Here is a 26,557-nt window from a genome sequence, read left to right on the forward strand (position 1 = left end):
AGAGGAGGCGTGTTCCGGCGCAAACGTTCCCTGGTGCTATTTTGCAGGTTTAGAAAACAATTCCACCACAATTCCAATTCAGTGGCGCGTTGTGCATGTTATTCATATGCTATTTTAAGGGCGCATGCTTGGCCATCTACACACAGATGCAGCAGTTCTCATTTTTAGAAAACCATACATTATTACAAGGAAAAATATTAACACACGAGGGAAATCATTGCTGTGTCCATGAAGATGTGAAAAAATAGGTATAAATCTAGCTTACACATTTACCCAAATTTTTATACGCTTGTTTAACCGAAGCTAATTTGGGTGGGTTTCTCCCATCCCCATACAATGTCACTTTTCTGTCTTTTACGGCCCTGATGAGAACGTCGGTCTCCTTGGCTGTGAACCGCTCCTGGCACGCGCCTGGCAAATCCGCCGTTATAATAGCAATCCGCCATGGAACAAGCGCGCCTGCTCTTAAAGGGAATGTGACATGACGCTCTGATTGGTTTATTTCACGTTACGCCCAAACCACACCTATGAATAATGAAGCTACTTCAGACCAACCCATTTTAGATTTGTGTCGGGCACAAGAGTCATTTATCCCGCCGGTATAATAGCAACAGCGCCCAAGACCCGCCCAAAAATTTACTTGCGTTTCGCACTTGATACTTGTGTTTCCCGCCCCTGGGAGCGCAAGTTAATTTCTTAATTTACCGATGTACGTCTGTGGAGGGAAAAGTCCGCTGTGCGCGGGTGCAACACAGGAATGATACATGCGTCGGTGTACAAAGTCAATTGCGCTGGGTGCAAGATAGGGCCCACAGTGTATGAATGTCCTTTGTTAACAAACCAAATTACATTTACTTTAAAGTCAGCACAACACTACCAAAATGTTTCAAAAAAACTTTTTTCTTCCATTTTAAAATGATAAAATATATCTATTGATCAAAATAAAGACGTAAAAAGCATCTGGGCACTTCTTTAACAAAAATAAAATGATCATAAAAACATTTTTAATATATATACTATACTATATAAAGTGTCCAAATACTTTTTGGGGCAGCTGTATGTAAAACAGCAGGAGCCTCCAAGAAGCTGCACAAAGAAAAAGAGACAAATCTATAACAAAAAGAAAAAAACACCTTGAGCACTTCCCAGCATTCAAAAAGCATAAAATGGTGTTCTTAAAATAGACCTAGAATAACTCTTTGACATGTCAAAGCTGCCACAGAGTCGTCTTATAAAAAGGAAAGCAGAAAAAAGGCAGCACAGGTGGATGGGGAGCGGGTGAGTGAGCGAGGGTGCTGGAAGTGGGAAAGCATTCAACAGGCAATTACGCTCTGGCGGCCGTTCTGAACCGTACTGAAATGGGGAGAGCCAGAACCATTTCTCCTCTACACACCCTACAAACCTGCTGCTTCAGACACACAGCCTTGGCTTTCCGAAAGCCTGACAGCCATTAGAGAGGAGAGAGAGAGAGAGAGAGAGAGAGAGAGAGGGATAGTAAGTGAAAGCGAGCGAGCGATTTGGCTGGGTTTGAGAGACACAAAATGACAGACAAGACAGGCAGAAGACAGAATTGTGCAAATCTACTCCAAGGTGTGCAGATATAAGCTGCATAATTATATTATATGGCCAAAAAAAATGAGGACATCTGCTTTGTGAACATTTCATTCCACAAATGATGGAGGATAATATGATGTTGGTCTATACTGCAATAAAACACTTCTCTGGTAAGGGTTTCCAGTCAATGCTGAATTTTTTCAGTGGCTGTTTCCTTTCTGCATTCACATGAACATAACTGTGGTCAGTACTGATGTTGAGCGAATATTGAATTTTGATTAATAATATAAGTAAAAAAAAAAAGTAAAAAAAATAAACTATACGTTTGCGGTCAATAACTGTAGACTCTTGTATATGCACAGTATACATACATTCTAATATTCAAACATTTGAGAATTTATTAATGTTTCTGAAAGTCTTCTCACCAAGGCTGGAAAAACCCAAAAGTAAACAGTAAAAACTAATATTATGAAATATTATAATTTTTATATTTTAAAATATATTATTATTGTGATGGCAAAGCTGAATTTACAAAATTACACAAAAGCACCATACACTTCATAAAAGTGGTCCATACAGCAATATAAAAACGATTTTTTAAATGTTGAATTTTCATGATCCTTCAGAAATCATTCTAATATGCTGATTTGGTGCTCAATAACTTTTTTTTTTTGTAATTTTTGATCAATGTTGAATACAGTTGTTTAATAGTTGTGTTGTTTAATATTTTTTGTGGAAACAATGATAAACAAAAAAAAAAAATCTGGATTCTTTGATGAATACTCAGTTGATGATCAATACTGTCCCTTTTGATCAATTTAATGCAATTCATGCAGTATGTGCATATGTGCACAAAAAACACACATTTATGTGTGAATGTGTTATAACATCCCTGAAGGAAAAAAGCTAACCTAAACCATGAAAAAACAGCCCTAGACTATTCTTATTCCTCCTCTGTCAAACTTTACAGCTGGCAACATGCATGTGTGGAAGGTTGGGAATGTGAGTCGCCCTCTCAGTCAGATTCAGATTCTCCCGTCAGTCCGAGATCTGTTTGTCAGACTGCCAGATGGTGAAGAGTGAGTGATTAATCAAAGAATGCATTTCCACCGCTCCTGAGCTCTTCGCCACTCCAGCTGATGCTTGCCGTTGCTCGTGCTGATCTTAGATTTGTATGCAGCTGCATGACCACAGAAACCAAATTTATAAAGCCCCTGATGAACAGTTCTTGTGCAGTTCTTTGTTTCCAGAGGTTGGCGGACTCAACAAGGAGATTCACAACCAAGGACAGATGATATTTACACACAACGCACCTTAACATTCAACGGCCCCTTTTTGCATTTTCCACCTGCGACTTTGTGGGAAAGATTGCATCCTTGGACAGATTTCAAGTAATTCTATTTGTGAATCCTAACAATGCCATGGTCAGAAACAAGAGCATGTGTGTATTGAGAAAGATCTTTTGTGTACCGCATTCAACAGAAAACTTCAAAGCTGATTTCTATTATCCATAAATAGTCAAAAGTACATCACATCAAAGCTCCCAACTTAAACGGGAAACAAAGGCCAACTGTTGCGCTCGTCGAGACGAAGATAAGTACTTGCATCTATTATAGGTTTCTATTTGTAAGCTCAGATGATTTCAGTCTTCACGTACGGACCAGGCTTTAAGCTGTGGCTTACCTGCAGGACTCTGAAAAATGTTGTTTGTTTGTTTGTTTGTGTGTGTGTGTGTGTGTGTGTGTGTGTGTGTGTGTTAGACAGAGTGAGTGGAGGGTGTCTGGATACGCTCCATTAGACAGCCAGAGGCTTCAACACAAACACTGATCAGACCTGACACTAACTTTGACAAGAACTAACCACTCCAGTGTGATCAAAGCCGTGCTGCCCGGCCCAATCCAGCTCATAGCTACATCAAGGCACCTTTGATAGACAATTCTGTTGGGCCCTTTAACACAGTGCACTTCTTTAATGAATGAATTAAAGACCAGCATTAAGAAATTTCTCGAACTCTTCTCTCAGCTAAAGTTAGGCTTCGTCGCCACAGAAAAAGGCAGCTCTCATATCTTCGGTGTCTTTGAAAGTTTCATAAAAGCACAGCGTGTTTAGTAAAGGCGAGAATGACACATCAAAATCCTGATCCTAATTCCAAACTGCCAAAATTCAGTGAAAATCAGAGCAAAATACACTGTTTACTCCTGGTTTTAAGATCAGTTTCTGGTGGTCACAAGGGGTCAGTACAGATGGTCCAATGACACAAAGTATCTGATGTAGTAAGTGATGTACACTACCGTTCAACAGTTTAGGGTCAGTAAGATTATATTTTATTTTAATATATATTAAAATGTAATTTATTCCTGTGATGTCAAAGCTGATTTTTCAGCATCGTAACTCCAGTCTTCAGTGTCACGTGATCCTTCAGAAATCATGCTGATTTGTTGCTCAAGTCTCTATTATTAATGTTGAAAGTTAGAAAATAGAGAGTTCAAAGGAACAGCATTTATGTGAAATAGAATATTTTCTGAACAATGTAAAAATCTTTACTGTTATGGCTTTTCATTCAAAGAACTGGTTCATAAGAGAGGCGTTCGTTTCGGCAACGAGACTATACCGGCTGTGCTGTAGAGTGTGTTTTTGATTCATTGAAAAGAATCAGTTCATAACAGACATTCATTTCGGGAATCAGACAACGCTGGTCGCACTGTATATCCTTGACTCACTTAATAGAATCGGTTAATAGAATCGGAAGAAAGATGTTTGTACCATTTTATTTTGCGGAATTCAAGACAGATCATAATACTATGTGTAAATAGGGCCAACGTGTGGGTTGTTTTGTAATGTGTATTATATCACAGGACTGTTGAGGAGGAAGAAGATTGTCATAATGATAGAACAGTAGAGAATGACTTACATGATTGTACATGAAACTTCCCACTAAACTCCCTCACAAACGTCTTCCTTATTCGTCTTGAAGCTCACCGTCACGCCAACCTCCTCTTTGCACGAGCCAAATTTTCTCCTGGGTTTTTCTCAATGTAAACGAACATGTGTGTGGGATCGTTGAGCGTATTTGTATGTGTGTGTGTGCGTGTGTGTGTTTGTGTGTATGTGAGGGTGTCAAGGAGTTAAACTGGAAGGTACAAGAGCGTACAAAACCTCAATTAGAGCAGCAGCAGCAGTAGTAAGTGTTAGTGATGGCAGGGTCCTGTCCGTTTACATACAGAAGGAAACAGCTCCAGCGAGGACACACACATACGTCGGCTGCAATAATGCCAGTCTACAGAAACCCTCATGTCAAACAAGAAACTCTTGGTTCCCTGTTGGTGCTTCATTCTTGTCTTATTAGGGAACAGACTGTCAAAACCTGTTAGGTTTAAAGGGATAGTTCACTCATATATATATAAATAGGTTTATAATTTAGGCTACTCATCTCGTTTAAAACCTATATAATTTATCTTTATCTGTGGAAAACTAAAGTTAAGAAAAAAAAATGCTATAAAGTATCATAAAAGTGGTTTATACTAGTGATCTAAACTGGACATTGCAGACAGCAGGTCTGTTCAGTTAAAGTTGCAGACAGCAGTGAAAGAAACAGGGCAAATAATAATCATTATAAAATATTTTTGGTAAAGGCCTGTTCACACCAAGAGCGCTAACTATAACGATAACTATATTTGCATCCACTCAAGCGGACAGTATGTTCTGTTTATTCTAAGCTCGCTGCAGTTTTGTTGTCTGTCACTTTAAATGCTCAAGCTCTTTAAAGCAGGATGGATTCTGATTGGCTGTCAATGTTTTTATCGTTCATCAGCTGGAATTGTTATTGTTATAGCTGTGGTGTGAACTCTGCTATTCTTTTACATTAAGAACAACTTTTAGAACTATATCTTTATCGTTATCTTTATAGTTATGGTTCGTGGTATGAAAGGGCATTAATATATGGTTAACAATATGGTTGCTTTTGTAAACATTAGTTAACTACATCAGATAACATTAAGTAACAATGAAAAAAAAAACACTAATCTTAGTTAATGTTAATTTCATAATTTACTAACACATTATTAAAATGAAAAGTTGTTTCTGTTAATATAACAAATTAAAAAAAAGATGAATAAATACTGTACCAAATATATTTCACATTGTCAGTTTATGCATTAATTAAATAATGTCACCTATTGGAACCTTACTGTAAAATGTTGCCATCTATTCTATTCTATTCTATTCTATTCTATTCTATTCTATTCTATTCTATTCTATTCTATTCTATTCTATGTACGATTTGTTTTGAAATAATGCATTACATTTATTAAAAATGACAGTAAAGACAATGTATCATGGTTTCTACAAAAATATTAAGCAGCAAATCCATTTTCAACATTGATAATAATAATAAATGTTTCTTGAGCACCAAATCAGCATATTATAATGATTTCTGAAGGATCATGTGACACTGAAGACTGGAGTCATACTGAGCCCAAACATGTCATGTCATGTCATATTATATATTGCTGTATGGATCACTTTTATGAAAGTACAATCTTCAACATTTCTCATTTTGTGTTTCACAGAAGGAAGACATGCCAAGATGAGCTGAGAAAATGATGACAAATGTTCATATTTGGTTGAGCTATGTCTTTAAGTCAAGCCTTTGTTTAGCCACTAGATGAATAAAAGCACACTTACTCTGTCAAGGTCAGTCTGGTTATGATAGAGGAAGCAGGTTTGTTCCAGCTATGGCAAACATACATTTTATAAAGTTTTACAACTTCTCATTCACAGTTTGTGAGCACAGTTGGCTTCTGTCACCCGAAAGGCTGAAATCCAATGATACAGTATCTAATGCAAATTTAATGTAAAAGCCTCTTTCCACAGAACCAATGAGGCTTTACACTATGAATATGGATGCGACTGTGTTTGTCACTGTGTTGAGAATGCGTGTGATAAACAAATGCTTCTTTTTGTGATATGCTGAGAAAAAAAAAAAAAAAAATTCAGACTTCACAAAAAATTCACATTAACAGACTTTCAAACATGTAAATGGAATGGATATCTTGAGGAACAAGATCTTCAGAACATTAACTAATTTCACGGATTCATGTTACATTTACTTTTCATGCTTCCAATAAGCCTGATTACTCTCAGAAGTAGGGAGATGTGTAAGGAGCAAACAGAGCAAACTTGACAAACACGCAAAGAGAATGGCGGCTTACCTCAGCCATCTTTGCCAGCTCAGTCCAGTCAGCTTGGTTGTAACTGCACATAATACTGGCAATGATAATCTAGACAGAGAAGAAAAGAGTGTGAGGAAGAGAAAAAAAAACTTAGAGAGAATGAAAATGACTGATGAAGTGTGATTTCACCTGACGCGCTTGCACAAAATCCGCCAGTTTTTCTAATCCGCATTTATTCATTTCATTTTTTAACAGCCCAGCTCACAGCAAAAGCTATTACCCTGCCTTAAACTGTGCAGCTTTATAATTCAGTGCGTTTGCAGATGCCCAGTGGCATGCACGTATTATTAAAACAATAAAAACATCACGCTGACAGCATTATTCAGCTCCTCTGTGGCAAGGCAGGATTTAGCTGTATTACTCTCTCTGTATGCGGAGACACTGTAATCGCACCATAAAGTGGAGAGATATACGCCACGTGTCTCATCCTCGCCGGGCGCTTTTAAGGGAAACAAATCGGCACAGAGGGTGCTGGGAGGAATGCTTGGCGGCCAAAGCATGTGTTGAAGTTTATGAGTCCATCCATCCTGGATCTTGCTGGGACCTGGGGGACCTGTAGCGGCTTTAACCCCACCTCCTCTCATCCGCTCACCCCTGGGAGCTCCGCTCAACCGCACATACTGACCACGGCTAGAAAAGCAGCGTCGATGTTTTATTGGTGTCAGGAGGATAACTGAGGGCCGGGTCTCCATACGTGTATATCTGTGATATAACATCAAGTCGGCTCTTTTTGCTGTCTTGCATTTGGCAGAAACTCGAGCTTGAGAAGAAATAAGCCTGTGAATGTACATGCAGGGCATTGTTCTACTATGGAAGCTTGTTTTTGCCACAAAAGTCATTGTTTTGAGATCAAGACTTTTTATCTCACAATTCTGACTTTTTTCTCACAATTGAGAGTTAATATAAAATCGTATAATCATAATAGCAAGTTTACATCTCATAGTTCTTAAAAAAAAATTCATCGAGTTTACATCTTGAAATTTTTACTTTTTTCTCGGAATTCTGATCTTGAAATTTTTACTTTTTTCTCGGAATTCTGAGTTTACATATTACAGTTCTGACTTCAAGTGAACACAAAACAAAACAAAACAAAAAAAACAGGTAACTGCGACTTTTTATCACAATTCTGACTTTTTGCAAATTTATATCTCACAGTTCAGACTTTTCTTCTCAACTGGTAATTCTGAGTTTATATCTTGCAATTCAAAGAATTAAAAAAAAAGTGGAGAATTGAGAGATAAAAACTTGCAATTACCTTTTTAATTTTTTATTCTGTGCGGAAATAAGCTTCCATACTCTACTCCTTTCTAATCAGACAGGGAAAAAAACGAAAGAGAGAGAGAGAGAGAGTGAGCAAGACAGGCTGCGTCTCTGAGAAGCACAGGAATCACCCTGTTATCGCTTTAATAACACTGTGCTGAGGTAACCGAGCCCGTCCGCCAACACTAGCAACACTGGCCCTCTAGGGACCCCCTTTGCTGTGGAAACTGTCAATCACGCGATGATGTGAGGAAATTAAAAAAAGAGAAGGGGGCGGGGTCGCATCTTTTTCTACGAGCCACGTCTGTTCTTCAGCTACAGGACTCTCGCGAGCCTCGCGGGCTCACAGAGAGTGTGTTTGTAGAGCTGAAATATGTGAGCCAGTATAATTTGACATTATTGCGGTGGTTTTGTTATTCATTACGCTTCTCTGAGTATTCATTTCATCCAGAGGCATGCGCCCATCACCCCTGACCACGAACCAGTCACACGCTGTGATGAGCTCCGCTGAACACAACACTTCAACATTCCCCTAGAGTGTGTTCGGTGCTGGCCCGCGCGGGTCACGACGTGGTGGCGAGGAGCGTTGGGGAAAAAATGGAAATTGTAAATAGTAAATGGAGATAATGGGCATGTTGAATAGCTGATATCTGCCCAAAATCAATGAGCATTATCAATGAGAGTCTTACTAAACAATTCAGTGTGCATATTGTGTTTATCTCGCTAGATGTGTGACAGGCAGAGAAAGATGCTCTTTTCCAAAACCTAGTGTGCCGCCTACAGTGGAAGCATTTTAAGGGAGCATAGCTAAATGTAGACATTTTAATATCGATTCTTTTTTTGGCCAAATTCTAATATATCCTTTGTGGAGAAGGCAATCTTGGGAAGCAAGATTTGTGAAAGCCAAGTATTGTAGCAATGTTTACCAGAGTAAATGTCGTTAGCCTAGCAACATGCTAATTTAGTTAGACATTAGACGTTAGTTATATATAACTTTGTGCTAGCTACTTACATTAAATTGTATTGTATGTCCCTCATTTATTTTCAGATTAATCTTGCATTATTAAAACATTAGTTTACAATATTATTATTAAACAGAAATATTATAACTACATTTTACTGCTGAAGCCTCTGCCACTGGTGTTTTGAGCATTTCCGCATATTAATGTTGCGGAAAATTCTGAGTTGTAACGCAAATTAAGTTGTAACTACAAGGATGTGAGTGCTTTTTGCAAGTCTGAATCTCGTAATTGCGGTAAATGTCGGCAAATCAATCAATCACACAGTTTATATGAAATTTCATTCAATACCAAAACATATGTGACTAAAACTAATTATTTTACCAAATATAATTATGTGCTACACATGTTTGTTTACTAGGTTTTTCCCATGTAACATGCTACAAAATGCTAACTTCAACAACATGCTAACTTCAAACAAAAGCACTAATTAAAAATTCAGTTTTTTGATTGGATGTTGCCTAAGAAGATAAGCTTCCTATGTAGACAGCGAGGTAAAAGCCAGTCTGAAAAAAACAACAACAAAAAAACAGGGACACATCTGTGTGAAGGAGGAATTCATGGGGTTAGTGTGAAAAGTGACATTGTGCCTCATAATTACACCCTGTAATTCAAAATTAATCTCACCCTTGAGTGAAGCAGGCAGACAACAAAAGTTGAGGAAGTTATTTTGTGCTCAAACGGGCTGTCTCATTGCAAATGATTAGAGAGAAAAGAGATGGCTGATTGCGATGAAAAGAACACTACAAAAAGCCATTGTCATCTGCCTGCGGAGCGACAGAGGAGGGAGAAGAAGAGAATGAAGGCTTTGGAAAATCTTCTATTAGTGAGATTCTATTACACAATTACTCGTGAAGCAGTTAACATGCACAGAGCAAAAGCGACTCGAGTTACTGAGGGACCGAAAACGAGGGAAAAAGATGGCACCTCTATTATAGAGAATTATGGCTGTTGATAAAACACTGACAGGCTCCCCAGACTCACAAAGTGAGAAACAAAGTAATGAATCACATTATGGGAAAAAAAAAAAAACTCTGCAGGAATAAGAGTAAAGGAGAAAGAGAAATAAAAGATAAAGACAAGATAAGTCAAACGCTGAGCTGAAAGTGAACTCACATTTTTGGGGAAGTCAGCTTTGAGTTCTGCCACGCTCTTGCACCAGTAGGCGGCTGTTTTTTCACTAATGAGCTCGATGTTGAGGAACGAGCCCTGGCCAGGACCGAAAAGGTGGCCTGAGGTGGTCCCACGCACGATTCGAGGTGACACATTGGTCACCAAATCCTGCAAGAGAGAGAAACTTTGTCACTGTTCACTAAACTGCAATTAGCAGTGAGAGAGCACACAAACTGCATTCGCTAGGCTGAAAGTGATCAAACTTGGAGCATGAATGCATTTTTCCTTTGAAACCTTTACACACACATCTGTACTTTCTTCATCATAATGTCAGACTCCACAAATGCTTGCTATATATTCATGATGCAAGCATCAATCAAACACATTTCAGCCTTTTTTCACCATTAAGAGAAAACTATGATAAATGAACTAATAAGAGCATGGCCCATTAGTAAGAGCAATTAGAATTCATTTGCATGTGTTAATTAGGAGCCACACAATTTTAAACAATTAAGATAACTAGGGGCGTCATGCATTATTATCTTATTTTTATTTTTATTTTTGAGGGGGCACCAGAGGCAAGATAACACATGACCAAAGAAAATAAAATTCACTCAACTACTTCGATGCCCATGACCTCAAATATGATGACGATAATAATAACACTATAATAGACTTTATTTGTATATACTGTAGCACCCTTAAAGGTGGCTTTTCAAGGTGCTTTACAAAAAGAGAAAAAATATAAAAGGCAGCTATATATTTTTTATATAATGACCCACTGTGTTATAAATATCAAACATGATATTATTAAAAAAAAAAAAATCCTGAATTAAATAATGGTCTTTATTCTTGTACTAAAGCTAATATTTAGTTAGATAATATTTTTATATTATTTTATAACATTATTAAAAAATATTTTGTATTAAGTTAACTTTATTTCTACTCATTCATGTAAGATGTATAAACCTCTACAATACACAAAATTGTGGTTTGCTCTTGTTGTGATCTCACTGAGAGTTTGGTCATCTCATGTGCAGTTAGTTATATACACATGTGTCAATGGAAGCGGCAAAAATATTCCTTTCAAACATAATTTGACAGCGTGTTTAATTTGGATCAGATACACATTGTGTAGGTAAGTTTACTCTATTCTTCTCCCAGTTCACCATCCACTTACTTTCATGTATTTTGGGAAAAGTCGTTTTAATTCCAGTGTAACACCAAATTCTGTGACCTATCGAATTCTGCAAATTCTACTATGGTCACAAATTTGATGGCCCCAGAATTTGGTATGACAAGCTCTTTGATTTTCAGCATTGCAGCGAAAACTAACATGGTGGCGGTCATTTAACATGATCATTATAAAGGTGGTTAATGCTAGCGTTTTTGATCATTTTTACAAAAATGTCATGGCCACGGGAATATATTGCTGTATGAATATCTGAACATGCAACATATCAAAATAAAGAACAGACCCTCTGCTTTTAAACAAACAAACAAAAATTTAAAAAATTTTATCAACACTTGAATGTAATTTTCATAAAAAAAGCTAAACTTTTTCAAAGACTACAACGTGCATAAGCAATGAAGCTTGTTTCCGCCACTGAATAAAAAATGAAAAAGGTAATTGCAAATTTTTATCTCACAATTGTGACTTTATAACTCATAATTGTCGGTTTATATCTCACAATTCTGAGAAAAAGTCAGAACTGCGAGATGTAAACTCGGAATTGTGAGATAAAAAGTCGCAATTATCTTTAAATTGGTTTGATTCCGTGTCGGAAACAAGTTTCATAGCAATGCTTTTAGCTCTTGTTTCTGCTACTTTTTTATCCGTGTTTTGATCCGGAAATATCAGATAATTTACGATTTAGTCTGAGAAAATTTTGAATGAAAAGGAAAAGTGAAATAAAAAAGATACATCAGTAATACGGCATATTGTCTATTGTGGCATCGGTGACATGTCGGCATGGGAATAATAATGGTACATTCTAAAATAACAGTCGCCTTAAATTCACACCAGCTAGAGTATTTTAAACCCGCAAGTGAATGTTAATAACTAAATATTTCAATTCAATGAAATAATAAAATCTTTTTTCCCCCCTGTAAATTTTCTGTTGACCCCTGTAATTGACTGGGTGTAAATTGATCTCTGTTTTTTAACCTACAAAATAGAAAATTCATTAAAAAAAATCTGTCTCCATGTGAGCTACTAAAAATAACGACAGCACAATCTGTTACCGTATTTAGAGTACAGCAGGCATATGTCAGTTTTCCTTTTGAAAGATAGCAAGAGAAAAACTATTATTACAACGAACCACATGTGATTTTTAGTGAAACTAGAGCATCTTCCGATCACCAACGCCTTCATGAAACACCTCCAAACGTGAGAGCGTTAAACCTGCCAGTGATTTTGTTGCCTTTGGTTTTGCTTCTGTTTCAACTAGTGGTGGGCCGTTATCGGCGTTAACGTGCTGCGTTAACGCGAGACTCTTATCGCGCGATAAAAAAAATATCGCCGTTAATCTATTCTCCAAGTTGCGTTGGGAGCTGGCTAATACTACACAAGCTATGATGACGCAATCTACCCGCGGCCGCGAGGAACACCCGGCTGCAACGCATATTCGTCGTCATCTTATGTAAACACGGCTGAAAGTGAAAGCTGGTGAAAAAGATCGGTGCAACGAGCAGCAGCAAACTATAGACAGAGTGTGTGAGGTAACAGTTCGGTACGTTAAAACGTGACTAATCCGTTCTACCACCTCAAATTCAAAACGAAACATATCACTGAATACCAGCGCGCACGTATTATTCCCAATATATCTTAGTGGTGTAGCACATAATCTCTGTCTGCGCCCGATTTTAAGAATCGTTGTTGTGTTTCTTTTTAACTGAAAAGACATCAGTTAGACAATATTCTAATTTTAAATTTGGGGTTTCATAAGCTCCAAGCCATAATAAACATTAGACCTACTTAAGTCTCTGCAGCTAGTGTACTTACATTTTATTTATCTGCAAAATTATGTTGTATACTTACAGTTTTGCACAATATATGTTCTCAAAACTACATACACCCTTTCAAAAAAAAAAAAAACATTTAGCAGTTGTTTAGCAGGGTCTGTGTAACCTGTTCTGAAATGGTTTTATTATAATCGTTATCGCAAGAGGCTGCAATTTATATCACAATATAGATTTTAGGCCATATCGCCCATCCCTAATTGATAGCCTATAGTAGTTGATAATAACATAGGCCTACCTAATGTTGCCTTCGGATGGTAACAGTACAGTAGTAACCTTTACAGTCTATGAGTAGAACAGCTTTCTCAAGCAGTTTGTGATGCATTTTGGAAACAGGAGATGAGCCCCTGGTCTAATGCGCCACATGGCTTGAGAAACCCATTCTCAAAGACTTACTTTTATAGTCATTATTTGGGTAGCACACATATTCTGAATGCCTTCGGCAGAATTCAAATGAGACATTTTAATCTAGATTAATCTAGATTAATTTCAAAATTAATCTAGATTAATCTAGATTAAAAAAATTAATCTATGCCCACCTCTAGTTTCAACACAACATCTGCCTTAAACGCTAATGCCAAGAGTGTTTCCACAGAATGATATACGTTTCTTACGTTAGAAACTCAGCGTAATCGTTATTGCGAATGAAGGAGATGTGGACAAATTGTCTGGAGGTATTTGAGATAATGAGAGAGTAGAAAACACTGAGATTACCAAATACATATACTCACATTACCCACATTTCCAACTACATTTACACTTTCAGCGCGAGTACTCTCTTTAAGGTAATGTGTGTGAAGAATATCCAGTGGTAAGTAAATAATCTCTGGTTTTCTGAGCCCATTAGCATGCGTTAACCTGCCAAACATTAGCCTGGGTTGGACTCACACACTTCTTTAGCATGAGATGAGGTCAGTGGTTAGCCGTGGCCTCGTGTGTGGCGTTCAGCAAACTGAGAGGGTTTATCACACCGGCACAGCCCAGTAATCCCCCCTTTCAAGCCAGCACCTCTCCCAAAAGGAACACGCATGATAAGAGAGTGATCAAATGTCATGCCATGCGCCACACTCGAGCGTCGGAGGAAGCCCTCTGATAGGCCGGCCCGGAGGCACATCCAGGGTAATTACAGACGCCGCGGTTACGCTGTCCCGACGAGCTGCAAACCCCCACTTCCTCTTTCATGCTCTCCTCAGAGCCAATCTCCGGTTAAATATTAGTCTGTCTGCCATTTAAACAGTTCAGCTATGTTTTAAGCTGACACAGGAAAGCGTTCGGCCACAATTATCTCTATGACTATAGCCATCATTATGTTGACACAGGACGAGCTGCAAGAGAGGGTACGGAATCTGTTCCCGCTGCTATTTTGCTGTGTCCTTGCATTTGCGCTTTAGGGACGCATGATGAAGGGACGAGTGACAGTGACTGGAGATTGCAAAACAATTACACTTTACACAACCACTGGCTGCAGGTTTATGTAAGCGAATTCTTGGAAGTACATGTTGCAGACCATGGTTGTTGACTGCAGATTAGATGTATAGCCAAACAGCTAAATGGCCTTGATGGAAATGACGTAAATAACTGTTCTTCCATCTGCTAGCACAGTGCATGTTTTCAGACCTTAATGCCAATGACTGGGGCAAAATAAAGCTTTAAATTTCCTGATCGCTTATGTTATTTACTTTTTTGTGGTTATTCGAAGCATGTTTTCATAAATCTAACCATTCATGTAGCGTGGATGTTCTGAAAAGTCTAAAAAAATGACCTTTACTTTTAAGTCTATACCTTTTTCTATTGGAAAAATCCATATGTGCAGTATTTTGGCTGTGGCCTTAAATCACCATGTTTCAAAACTTTTAGCAGTCTTGGCCATTTTACTAATTGATACATTCACATTTTACAGAGTGTTTCCTCTCTGCTTTTCACTGAGTTCAGCAGTCTGATTTTTCAGTTCTGTAAAGTGAAGGGAATCTGAGCTTGTTTGGTGAGGATAAATGTCCCTGTGAAACTTCACATCGACACATATAGACGGTGCCTTCTGGATTCAAAGGAACTGTTACGAAAGCTGAAAAAACATAGATGGCCACACTCAAATTCTTGATATTTACGGATTTTATAATCAGACCCTCATCTTACGTATTGTTACACAAAGCTATAATAGTTATATTGTGCATATACAAGAAGCATTACATTGGTTTCGCTTCATATACTACCAGAAAATCACATGAGGTTCCACGAATATGAATTGCTTTGTGCAAGGTGCACAGGCAGTAGGTTTTTGAACATCACAGATGGCGTGTCACATCTCGCTAATGAAAAGATATACACTCAGTACACGTTTCAGAGCAGATTTCAATGGTATAACTGAGTGTCATTAATGTAGGAAGTCATTGAACAGCACTAAGGACACAATAATGAGAAGGTACAACAACAAGCAAAGATCTCAGCCATTAAAAGCCTCTAAGAAAATGATGAATGCTGCTTGTCTGAAATATTTTCCAAGGCCTATTTAAAACCAACATTTAGCAGAAAAAAGCAGTGCAAAGGTATTTTGTAGACTTAGCTCTTGACTTCACAAAGGATATATAAATATTTGTGCTATTATTATTAGAGTAATACTTCACACAAAAATGAAAATTATGTCTTCTTTTACCTACTTCTTACCTGCTTCTTTCTTTTTAGGAAAACACAACTGAAATGATTTAGCTGAATGTTCAAGCTAAAAAAAACACATTTTTTAAATATATATTTTATATTTACATTAATAATTTAGATGATACATTTTATATTTACATTAATAATTTAGATAATAAATGTAACAAAAATATACAATTTAATATATAATTTAATATTATTAAAATATTGTGCCATATACATTTTTCACTCACATACATTTATAATAAAAAAACAATGTACAAAGAAAACTAGCAATAATAGCTGGAAATGATACAGTTATTCTAATTATACATGAAAGCCCAATACAGCCAAAGATTCATAAACACTTTTGCAGGAAAATGATGGTAAAACTGTACCGATTTGTTTATAATTTTCAGCCCTTTCTTACTGATGCTACAAATATTATCAGGAGTCATTCTTTCAGTTTCATCTATGTTAGCCAATAATTAAAGTTGACATGCAGAATTCACAGATAAACCTCATAGCTGAACCCTGTACAATGAAAGTGAATGGTGACTACGACTGTCAAGGAAGATTTTCAGTGAATTCAATTTCAGTCTGTTCCGCACACAAAACTATCATTCAAAACTTTAGTGTTACACGGAAGAAAGGAAATCACACACAAGTTAGAAATGACATTAGGGTGAGCAAACTCTGACAGAACTTTCATTTTTTTCCCTTTAAGCAATAAAGTGAAAACCTTTCGTGCTTCAAAGTTTTTTTTTTTTGTTTTTTTTTTTACAATTAAACATGAATTTATAACTTTCTCCTTTTCTTTTTTTTTCTCTTTGGAAAAAAACGTGGTGCTTATTTTTTTTATCTGTTAATAACACAACGAGTGTACGTTTATAAAAATATCATTGCAACAAAGTATGGAATAAAAAGTTAAGGCTTAAAACTCCCACTCTTCACACACACTGATTAAAAAGTCACTACAAAGCTTTCTCTTCTGTCAAGAAACTCAAACTTCCCACACACAACACCTGCATTTAACAAACATAAAATTAACCGCAACATGTTAACTTCCCCACGCAGGTTTTGCTCTTGCACACACCTGCCATCTCAGTGTATAGTTTTTAAGAAAATGTTTTACTGTCCATGCTGTATGTCAATTAATGAAGGCCTTGGCACTGTTACACCAATTCAGCACTGTTGAACACCGTTCCAGCATCTGAAGCACACGATATAGGCTGAACAGCTATCATACAGCACGCCTGAGGCGATAGTGAATTAACGAGCAGACTCAAGGACACAACAGCAGTATGTTAAGGAGGACAGTGCTTATTGATATACACTGCATTAACGAATGAAACAAAAAAAAAACCTACAGCTACTTTCAACCCTTTGTTTTATGTCATGCGATTTTTGTTTTCACCAACAAATATTACAGACTAGTGTGAAGGATTTTTTATTTATGGGATTTTTACCTTTAGATAGTGACATTCAAAGAAATGACAGGAAACAATAGGTAAAATAAGGGGGTGGGAATAGGAAATGACACAAGCCCGATTTCAACTTGCATAAGTGCAACCTTAGGAACACGTGCACATCTTCAAATGGAGAAGCTCATCTTTTGTTTGCAAATTCGATATATATGTTATGATATTCAATATTTAGGCATTCCTGTAGCTCAAACGGCAAGATCATTGGTTCAGATCCTGGGGAATGCATGCACTGAAATAATATATATTTTAAGTTTTAAACATTTCCATCATCCAGTTTTGAAAATGCCACTTAGTCAGATGTAGGACGTTAGCAAGATCTATATTCCCTTACAATCCTTTGAAAATGGTTCAGTGTATGTTAATAACAGCACAAAACATGCCAAAACATCTGAATAATTCATTACAATCATTCATATTCATGCAAGCATTTACCAATGTAAAGCCATCTAAATTCACCTCTGGGAACAGACTCTTTATCTAGCTCTTTCTCTGGAGTTGTGTACTCAAGGTGCCTGAATCAGTGCGGGAAAGTTCCGCCCACACCATGTCTCCCTGCAGAGATACGTGCACATAACAAATTGGCATTAATTGCGGGACGGCAGCCGTCTGTCCCCAGCCACCATTGATTTCCTGCCTGCTCCGGCTGGCCCACATGGGCATGAGGGACTGAGTAGGCTGCCTGTGTTTTTTTAAGGGTCTTAGCAGAGAGGAAGAGGAAGAGAGAGCAAAGACTTTCAAACCTAACTGTGCAACAATACCTGGAGCTCAACTAGGGGGTACAGCCTGTCAAGAATGTTTTCAATGTGTTGGGAATACTGTATTCTATTCACACTCTACTAACTATAAGAGAGTATGGGCCCTATTTTAACGATCTAAGTGCATGGTCTAAAGCACAGGGCGCAAGTTCACTTAGGGCGTGTCCGAATCCACTTTTGCTAGTTTAACGATGGGAAAAATGGTCGGCGTGCCAGGCACGTGGTCTAAAAGGGTTGTTCCTATTCTCTTAATGAGTAATGGGTGTGTTTTGGGATTTACGTGCATTAAACCAATCAGAGTCTCATCTCCCATTCCCTTTAAATGCTAGTTGCGCTCGCGCCATGGCAGATTCGCTATTTACATGACGGAATTTGATAGTGGAAAGACCGAAGCCGTCTCCAGAGCGCAAACGGAACTGCTCGTGCGCGAGGTTAAAGTGCGCAAGCAGACCATCTATGGGACAAGCCGGATTCCACCATATCTTTATGTACACAATAATAATACTTTACATTGTAATCCTTTTATTTTAAATATTTGGCATGTATGTGTGCTGCTGTGCGTCCCTGTGTGTTTAATAAGCAGAATCTACGGGCGTTGTGGACCCACCTATAGGCGCACATTACTAACGCGCTCTTTAAATAACAAAAAATAAATATTGCGCCATTGACTTTAGACCAGGTTTGGTCAATGGCACAGTCTATATCTGTTGTCTCAAAATAGCAACGTGCCAACAATGCGCCAGAACACACCACGTTTTCAGACCAGCACGCCCATGGGTGCACAAATGGGCACAAATGCATTTGCTATTTAAACAACGTGGCGCAGGACGTGAAAATGATAACTGCGTCGGACTGAAACTAAAAACACTTGCATCGCGCTTGGTGCTGCATTGCGCCGGGTGTTAGATAGGGCCCTATAACTCTTAAAGAGCGCACCATACAATTCTAGAGAAATGTGAGCTTTCTGTTTGGTCACAGCCATGCCATAAAGAACTATTTTATTGACTCTGGCGTGAAAAAAAAAAAATGGGCAAACCTGCTCAAAGCCCACAGTTGAACCCTACTAAACACCTTTGAGAGAAATTGGAACAGTGAGCCAGACACCATCAACCCATCATCCAATGTCAGACTCAGTACCTGACATCAATAATAGCCATATGTCAAAGTAGTCTATGTCATAATATCTATGTTCACACATCAACAGAACATGGTTGTCAGTCCTGGTTGGAGTGCTATGTATTGTTAGGTTCACATAAGGTTTGGTTATGAAAGAGACTGATAACTGCATTCTATAAGCAGCATACTGACAGTCTAAATAAAATTGCTATACCCACTAAGTATATTAAGTATATTAAATTAAGTATATTACACAACATTGTGTCAACTGTGATCAGACCTTCTGATTTGATCAAAGTTGCCATCTATGGCTATTGTTAGAATAGAAGAGTAGCTTCATTTCGGTTATTTGCTCATACAGGCAGTATTCAAGACACTCTTGTAAACTGTTGTATGAAAAGGACTATTAAAGAGTCAAAACTGTTAGTAAATACGTTTGTAAATCCCAAACACTGCATAAAGGTAGATTTTGGCTGGGGGTGGGGGACTAAAACCGGTTGATAAATACGGTTGCCAATCCCCAACACTGCGTGAAAGTAGATTTTGGGAGTAAAACCTGTTAGTAAATATGATTGTCAATCCCCAACATTGTGAGAATGTAGCTTTTGAGAGTGAAACCGGTAAGTAAATATGGTTGTCAATTCCAAACTCAATGTATGAACACAGCTTTTGAGTCAAACCTGTCAGTAATTGCTCTTATCAGTATTCATCATCGGTGAATGCAATTTGTTTTGGTCAAACCAGTTGATAAATACGGTTGTCGATATCAAACACTGATTGTGTGAATATACTGTATTCATACAGAAACCTTACATGAGAATATCTGCCAAGAGGATCAGACCAGACTAAAAAGAACACAATGTGTTCACACCCACCGTTATAAACGCTAACTTAATTGGACAAAGCACTATGTAATTAGAGGCTAATTAGGAGATGTGGATCTCATCTGCTTTACCATCCCAGTTTTATGCTGCAGATATTAAGTCTCGTAGCCTGGAGTGGTGTATTTTAAAGCTTAGGTATGATAAGCTCCTGTCTGAGCTACGACAATGATTGAATGTGTTTCAAACAGCAGGGGATGGGCTTATTTCTCATGCAGGAAGCGAGCAAGTTCTGTCTCTGCACTTCACTCCGATCCATAACCAACCGGCTAAATCAGTAGTGGGGAAAGTGGGTATAGCTGCGGAGCTTTGTCAGGAGCAGCCCAGACAGTGTTATGATGAATGTGTCAGCGAGAGGGAGATGTATTTTTCCGCACACGGAAATCTGGCTCACCTCCTTTCTCGCTAACTTTAAAATTCATCATGACTCTGCAGGGGCATAATGAACTCCATCAAAAAATCAGCCGGCATTAACATCATCTCCAACCAGCTGATCCGACGGCTCAGGATACCACTCATGTGAGCTCAAGAACACGAGTAATAGGCAATCAACCTCGCATAAAAGAACAATAGCAGCCATCATTCATTCTCATGTACAATTAGCATAGCGCTGACTGAGTGATGGCCCCTTAGCCCTCCGGCACTCTGACATGCCACTTCCTGGCTGCCTGCCTGCTATGGCACCATGGAGGAAGAGCGTGACACTGTGCGAAGTTTCTCACACAGAAATGACTTAAAAGGCTAATTGGGCCTGGAGGTTCTGATACATCAGAGATCCCAACACCCATCAGCTCTACAAGTCTCGTTTGCCATTTGATGGCTACGATCTGACCACGCGACCTTCTTGTATGGATCTGAGGACCACTGGACTCTTAGATCATCAGAGACGAGGAATAAGAGAGAAGTGCCACTAACTGTCATGCAAAGCCATTCCCAAGGCTCATTCCAAGTCATTGTGGTGACAATTCCCAAGGGAGTCGCATCGTGAGACAGAAGGGAAAAATAAAACATTTACATATGCAATGCATCTCATTAATTATAATTAAATGAAAGTGCTGCCTGCTTGCTCAGTGCTCCTGTTAGCACTAGGTAAATTAGCTATTCTGCGCACATATACACAGGCGGCTATTTTCATATCTATCGTGACAATGGCTGGGTTGTCCGGATGCTATTGATGCAGCGCGGCCTCGATGGACGTCGCATCTTAGAGTGGCTCAGGAGAACAGGATATTAAAAAAAAGTCCCCTATGTTCTAATGACAGCACTGCGCGGAGACACGGAGAACATGTTGACACTGAGGGGTTTTCTTTATCCTGACTGCGAGAGAGAATGAAAGAGAGAGAGTGTTTCTGTGCAGTCATTCCAACACGTGGAGAGCAATATGAGTTCTATTTACTGAAATATGGCCTCATCTCGCCGCAGCAGTGTAAGATTCCAAGAATTATTAGCTAGGGTTCGCTGTTGACATGGGCGCAGTATCCAGTGAGGTGTGTTAGATGTAACATGACTCTCAGTCCTCTGCAGAAAAACAGCTGAACTAGAATGATCATATTCCAGGAAGAGCATAAGTACTGATTTTATAATAGACTGGGAAGAGTTTTAATTTGGAGTAGCATGGCAAAAATGCGGGTTTAGGTGATCAGTACATTTGATATACCAGCCAATAGTGGGTGAATTTTGAACAATATAGAATTATTTAGTAGTTTTTATTCATGACAATCCACCTATGCTTTTATGTCTATTTGTTTATTGATGCTCTAAGAAAAAAGTTAACAGATTGTAATAACGCGAAGGCTAGATACAATAGAATGAAATATTAAATCTTTATTAACTTTACGGTATTCAACCCAACATAATACTTTTTTAAAAATCATTCCATTTTATTTGCTTTGTTTAGAGACTTTAAAATCTTAAATGGCAAATCATGGGAGACCTCCTGGGAAAACTGCTGGAAGAGGTGCTAGTGAAGCCAGCAGGGGGTGCTCACCCTGTGGTCTGTGTGGGTCCTTACGCCCCAGTAGTGATTGGGACACCACACTGTCAAAAAAGTCCTTCGGATGAGACGTTAAACTGAGTTCCTGACTCTCTGTTGTCATTAAAAATTCCATGTCCTTTGAAAAAGAGAAGGGGTGTAACTCTGGTATCCTGGACAAATTTGTCCATTGGCCTCTGTCCATCATCATGGCCTCCTAATCATCCCCATATATACTGATTGGCTTCATCACTCTAGTTGCGTCCCAAATGACACACTATACACTATGTACTTATGCACTATGTTTATCCGTGTAATGTATGAATTTTATATGGTTATTTTGTCATTCACCGTCGGAGTCTGATAGCCCCTCCCCTTCCGTTGCATAATTAAAGCTGTGACAGTTGAGTACATGAAGTACCCATCATTCCACACTTTGTTTTTTTCAGGTTAATCAAGTGCATCATCGTTCATTTAAAGTTTACTTTTTCTATTAGGAATTGTCTGTGTGAACACACTACTTGCACTATTTATACTAAAAAACACAGAATAGTGCATAAGTACGTGAATTGGGACGCACCTTCAGTCTTCTGTCCACCAATAAGCTAGTGTGTGGTAGGCATTCTGGCGCAATATGGCTGCCGTCACATCATCCAGGTAGATGCAGCACATTAGTGGTGGTTGAGGAGATTCTCCCCTTCCATATGTAAAATGCTTTGAGTGCCAAAAAAGCGCTATATAAATGTAACAAATTATTTTTATCATTTGCTTTCAGAAATTCTTTGTGAAATTGACGCTCTGTTCGAAGAGCTGCGCAGACGCCTCGCCGTTGCCATGGTGACGTCTGATAGGACTCAAACCCTGTACTCTGCCTCTCTTCTTCTTTCTTTTTTCTTTTTTAATTCTATTTCCATTTCTAGCTCCACTAATCAAGGACTGCCAGTAAGCCCAGAACAAACAGATGTTACCGATTAATTTTCCCATCACTTGAATTAGAAAGTAAATTAAAACAAAAAGATTTTCTGCCGGAGTTCAATAAACAACTCATGCCTGATTCATTTTTTTTTTTTACCTCCTGTCAAGAACAAATGTTACACTGCTAACAAGGCAGATGCATGGCTGCCTAATGGGAGGGTTGTTGGTTTTCCAGTGTTTTTTGGGTTTTTTTTTTTAAAGCCACCAGAATGTGGCTCATTATGGCTGGTGTTAGTGTGTGCATATGTGTATGAGTGTGTGTCAGTGAGCTGTTTCACAAGCTGGAAAGACTTGCATTATTGTTAGCAGTGCCCAGTGCTGGTGCTTTCATATGCTTATGACCTTTCAGGGATTTTTGCCAAGGTTTCAGTTTCTATGATGTTGTACAAAAGACTCTGCTCTGCTGATACTTTGCAATGCAGTGTGCGCTTCCCACACAAACATACCACCCAAATCCTATCACGAGTGAATGTGGAGCCTATGGCATTCTCCATGTTGATTTTCTGTTTTCTGTAAATATACCTTGTCCAGGCCAAAGGTCTTGGTGAGGGCAAAGCCCCAGCCCTGCTCGAAGGCCCTGCGGATCATGGCTGCACTGGTTGTGGGTGGAGCGCTGGCCAGCCCAAACGGGTTAGGAAACTTAATCCCGCACATCTCCACGCTGATGTCCACTGTATCGATCTCGCAGTGGAACAGGGGCAGTTTAGGAGTGGTGCTTACTGTGTTACCATGAAGGGACTGCAGAGAAAACACACACATTTAAACCATTACTTTTTGTGCTTGTCACACACACAAAAAAATAAACACATGCATTATACAAAAAAATAATAAAAAAATCGACATCCTAAGGGAATAATAGCACATCTTTAATAATTAGTAATACTACTGAACAGTTTTCCCATTAATATGGTTATTTTAGAATGTATGTTTAAAGGAATGTTCTAAATTAAAATTATATTTGAGTTGAAATGCATGCTTCTGTTTATATATACAGCAATGAGTCAAAAACAGCCTTCAGCCAGTTACTGCATTCAATAACACACATTTATTATTATTATTATTAATAATAATAGTAATATATAATAAAAAAAAAAATTTATTAAAAAAAATATATATATTTTTTAAGAAATATATAACAATTTAACAATTTATACTTTCACACCACATTTTGTTGTTGTTGACAATTTCTCACAAGTTGTCACTAAGGCAGAGAGACTTGCTGAGCCTGTACTGAGTGTCATCACTCTAGTTTGTTTGTGACAGGAAATTTATTGTGTTACAACTGCCTCTGGTATTACCTACTAGCAAAAAAAAACCAAAAACATTTTTTGCAAGCTAAAAACCCAGACAAACAAGTACACTATGCGAGTAGTGTACTTTCTCATTCCACTGAAGATCCATATACAAAGCCCTAAAACCAAAAACACCCACAACAAAATGTGATCTCATCTTCCAATGATTTACGTGATCTTGAACCGCTGAACCCATTAGCAAATATTTGAACAGCTCTTTCTCTGTAGTCCAAAATTACAGAATGGTTTTGGAGAGGGGGAGGGGATTTGCCGAACAAACACTTCAGCGTGACTTCCTCTGGCCACAGTTACATTAGTGATTAACCTCTGCATGAACCTTCTCTTTATGCTGCTACTTAGGTCTGTGTGCAAAATCGCAGAAAATAGTCTTCTAGGAAAACGAAGGAAGAAACTTCTACTGTTTGAGTGTTGAAGCCAAAAAGCACTCTGAGAAAAAAAAAAGTCCCCATGGAATAATGCCCTCGCTATAAAAACAGTGAGCGTAAAACTTTGAGTGCTACGCTAATACTGAAAATTGCTGGCACTGACACATAATGTGAAGCAGGCTCTCAGAGCTACACAACTGTGGCCAAACACTAAGTATGTTGTGTAAGACGTCCAAATGCAGAATGAGATGGATTGGCTTATTGAGTGGAGAGCCCACCTGGATGTACTTGTGGATGTGCCAGGAAGCTTGTTTGCCATCGTTGACAGACTCCACGGTGGTGTTGGCCAAGCCGGCGATGTCTCCGCCGGCAAACACCCAGGGTTCACTGGTCTGCATGGTTTCGCAGTTCACCTTAGGTGTCCCCCATCCGTTCAGCTTAACTGGTTCCAGGGCCTTCTTCACTGTTCCAGCACACAATGTTGCAAAGATCAGAGTGGTTAGAGAGTTGTAAACTATACATTTTCATTGAGTTTTCATATAAAATGTCAAGGAAAGGCCCACTAGGTATTTAAAATAAATGAATAAATTCTCAACATTTCAAAAGTTTAGTCAATAGGATTGTATTATTTTTGAAAGTAATCATTACTTTCATTCAGCTAGAAAATTTATAGACATTTATATGTAGCCTATATCATAGGCAACAAATGATGTATTTTTTTGCTGCCTTCACAAAAGAAGCAGATGATGGCACTTTGGTAGACTGAATGTTACACAAACACAGCATTCAAACGATGCGCTGTTGCTTTCCAACCTATGTTCAATGTACTGTATTTCAGCTTTCAGATACATCCAAGGTCTTTTTAATGGATGTATGTAGTTATTTTTCTTCACAGTCACACAGGTGACCTTGCAGAGTAAACATGTACTGTAGTGCACATGTGCCAAGTTCCACTAAGTTATGTTTAACAACCATAAACTGTCATAATACTTTTAGTTTAATTTAACCATTAAAATAAAAATATAGCAAACTTCTTTTTTAAATGTTTTGCTAAAAAAATGTAACTGTTGTCTTTCAAATAAATGCCATTTGTTCTCATATTTTATATCAAATGCATTTTATTTATTTGTAGACATATTTCATATTGATAATTCCTTTTTTTTTTTTTTTTTAAATAGTCAATAGGCTAGTTGCATGCATGAACCATGATTTGCTATTCGCTAGTCAGCTGTAGGTAGTAGAGTGCAACAGTCGAGTTTCGGAAGTAAAAAATCCAATTTATTTTCTCCACAGGGGGATTTGAAAGGTAATTTATAAACCTTTAAAGACAAACCTAATGTAAGCTGTGAGTTTTTTTTTTTTTTTGACAGCAGAAATCCTGGTGAAAAAATACATTATCCATGACTCTGCAGAGAAAGTTCCACTAATCGGAGAATTGTAACAAATTGCGTCAAAAGAACACTTTAGTGCCCACCCACTCCCATGAAGCACTGTGAATGATGTACAGTAATCCCTAAGCTCTACAACTACTTAAATATTAGTGTACATATATGCATATTTTTACAATAAACATTGTTTATACACAATCAACAACTTTAAAGCTGCAGTCCGCAGTTTTACCTCTTTGTCGCCACCTCTGTTCGAAATCTGCAATTGCATTTATTCGCGGAATTATCAACTTTACGTAAGTTGTGCCTCAGCACTGCGCGGACAGAATGTGTGGAATGTCAGTCACCGCACCGGGTTGGAATCACAGATTCTACTTTTAGGAAGTATGACCAACATAAAAATTTTCACTGGAAAATGTCATCTGAACAAGTTAGTAACATCCACTTTTGTCCTGACCAACTAAGGGAAAAAAAGC

The 26,557-nt window shown here is 38.2% G+C and overlaps 1 protein-coding gene across 1 annotated transcript in view; it reads right to left on the reverse strand.

Moving 5' to 3' along the window:
- dpydb (dihydropyrimidine dehydrogenase b) overlaps nt 1-26,557 on the reverse strand; it is a 131,649-nt gene that overhangs the window by 34,952 nt on the left and 70,140 nt on the right. The window contains exons 12-15 of the mRNA XM_079876608.1: nt 24,972-25,156; nt 23,538-23,753; nt 10,181-10,345; nt 6,765-6,833 (exon numbers count right to left, since the gene is read on the reverse strand). Of these exons, the coding sequence (XP_079732734.1) occupies nt 6,765-6,833; nt 10,181-10,345; nt 23,538-23,753; nt 24,972-25,156 (635 nt within the window). The remainder of the gene's footprint in view (nt 1-6,764; nt 6,834-10,180; nt 10,346-23,537; nt 23,754-24,971; nt 25,157-26,557) is intronic.

The sequence above is a fragment of the Squalius cephalus genome, assembly GCF_949319135.1.
Source record: "Squalius cephalus genome assembly, chromosome: 7".
NCBI lineage: Eukaryota > Metazoa > Chordata > Actinopteri > Cypriniformes > Leuciscidae > Squalius > Squalius cephalus.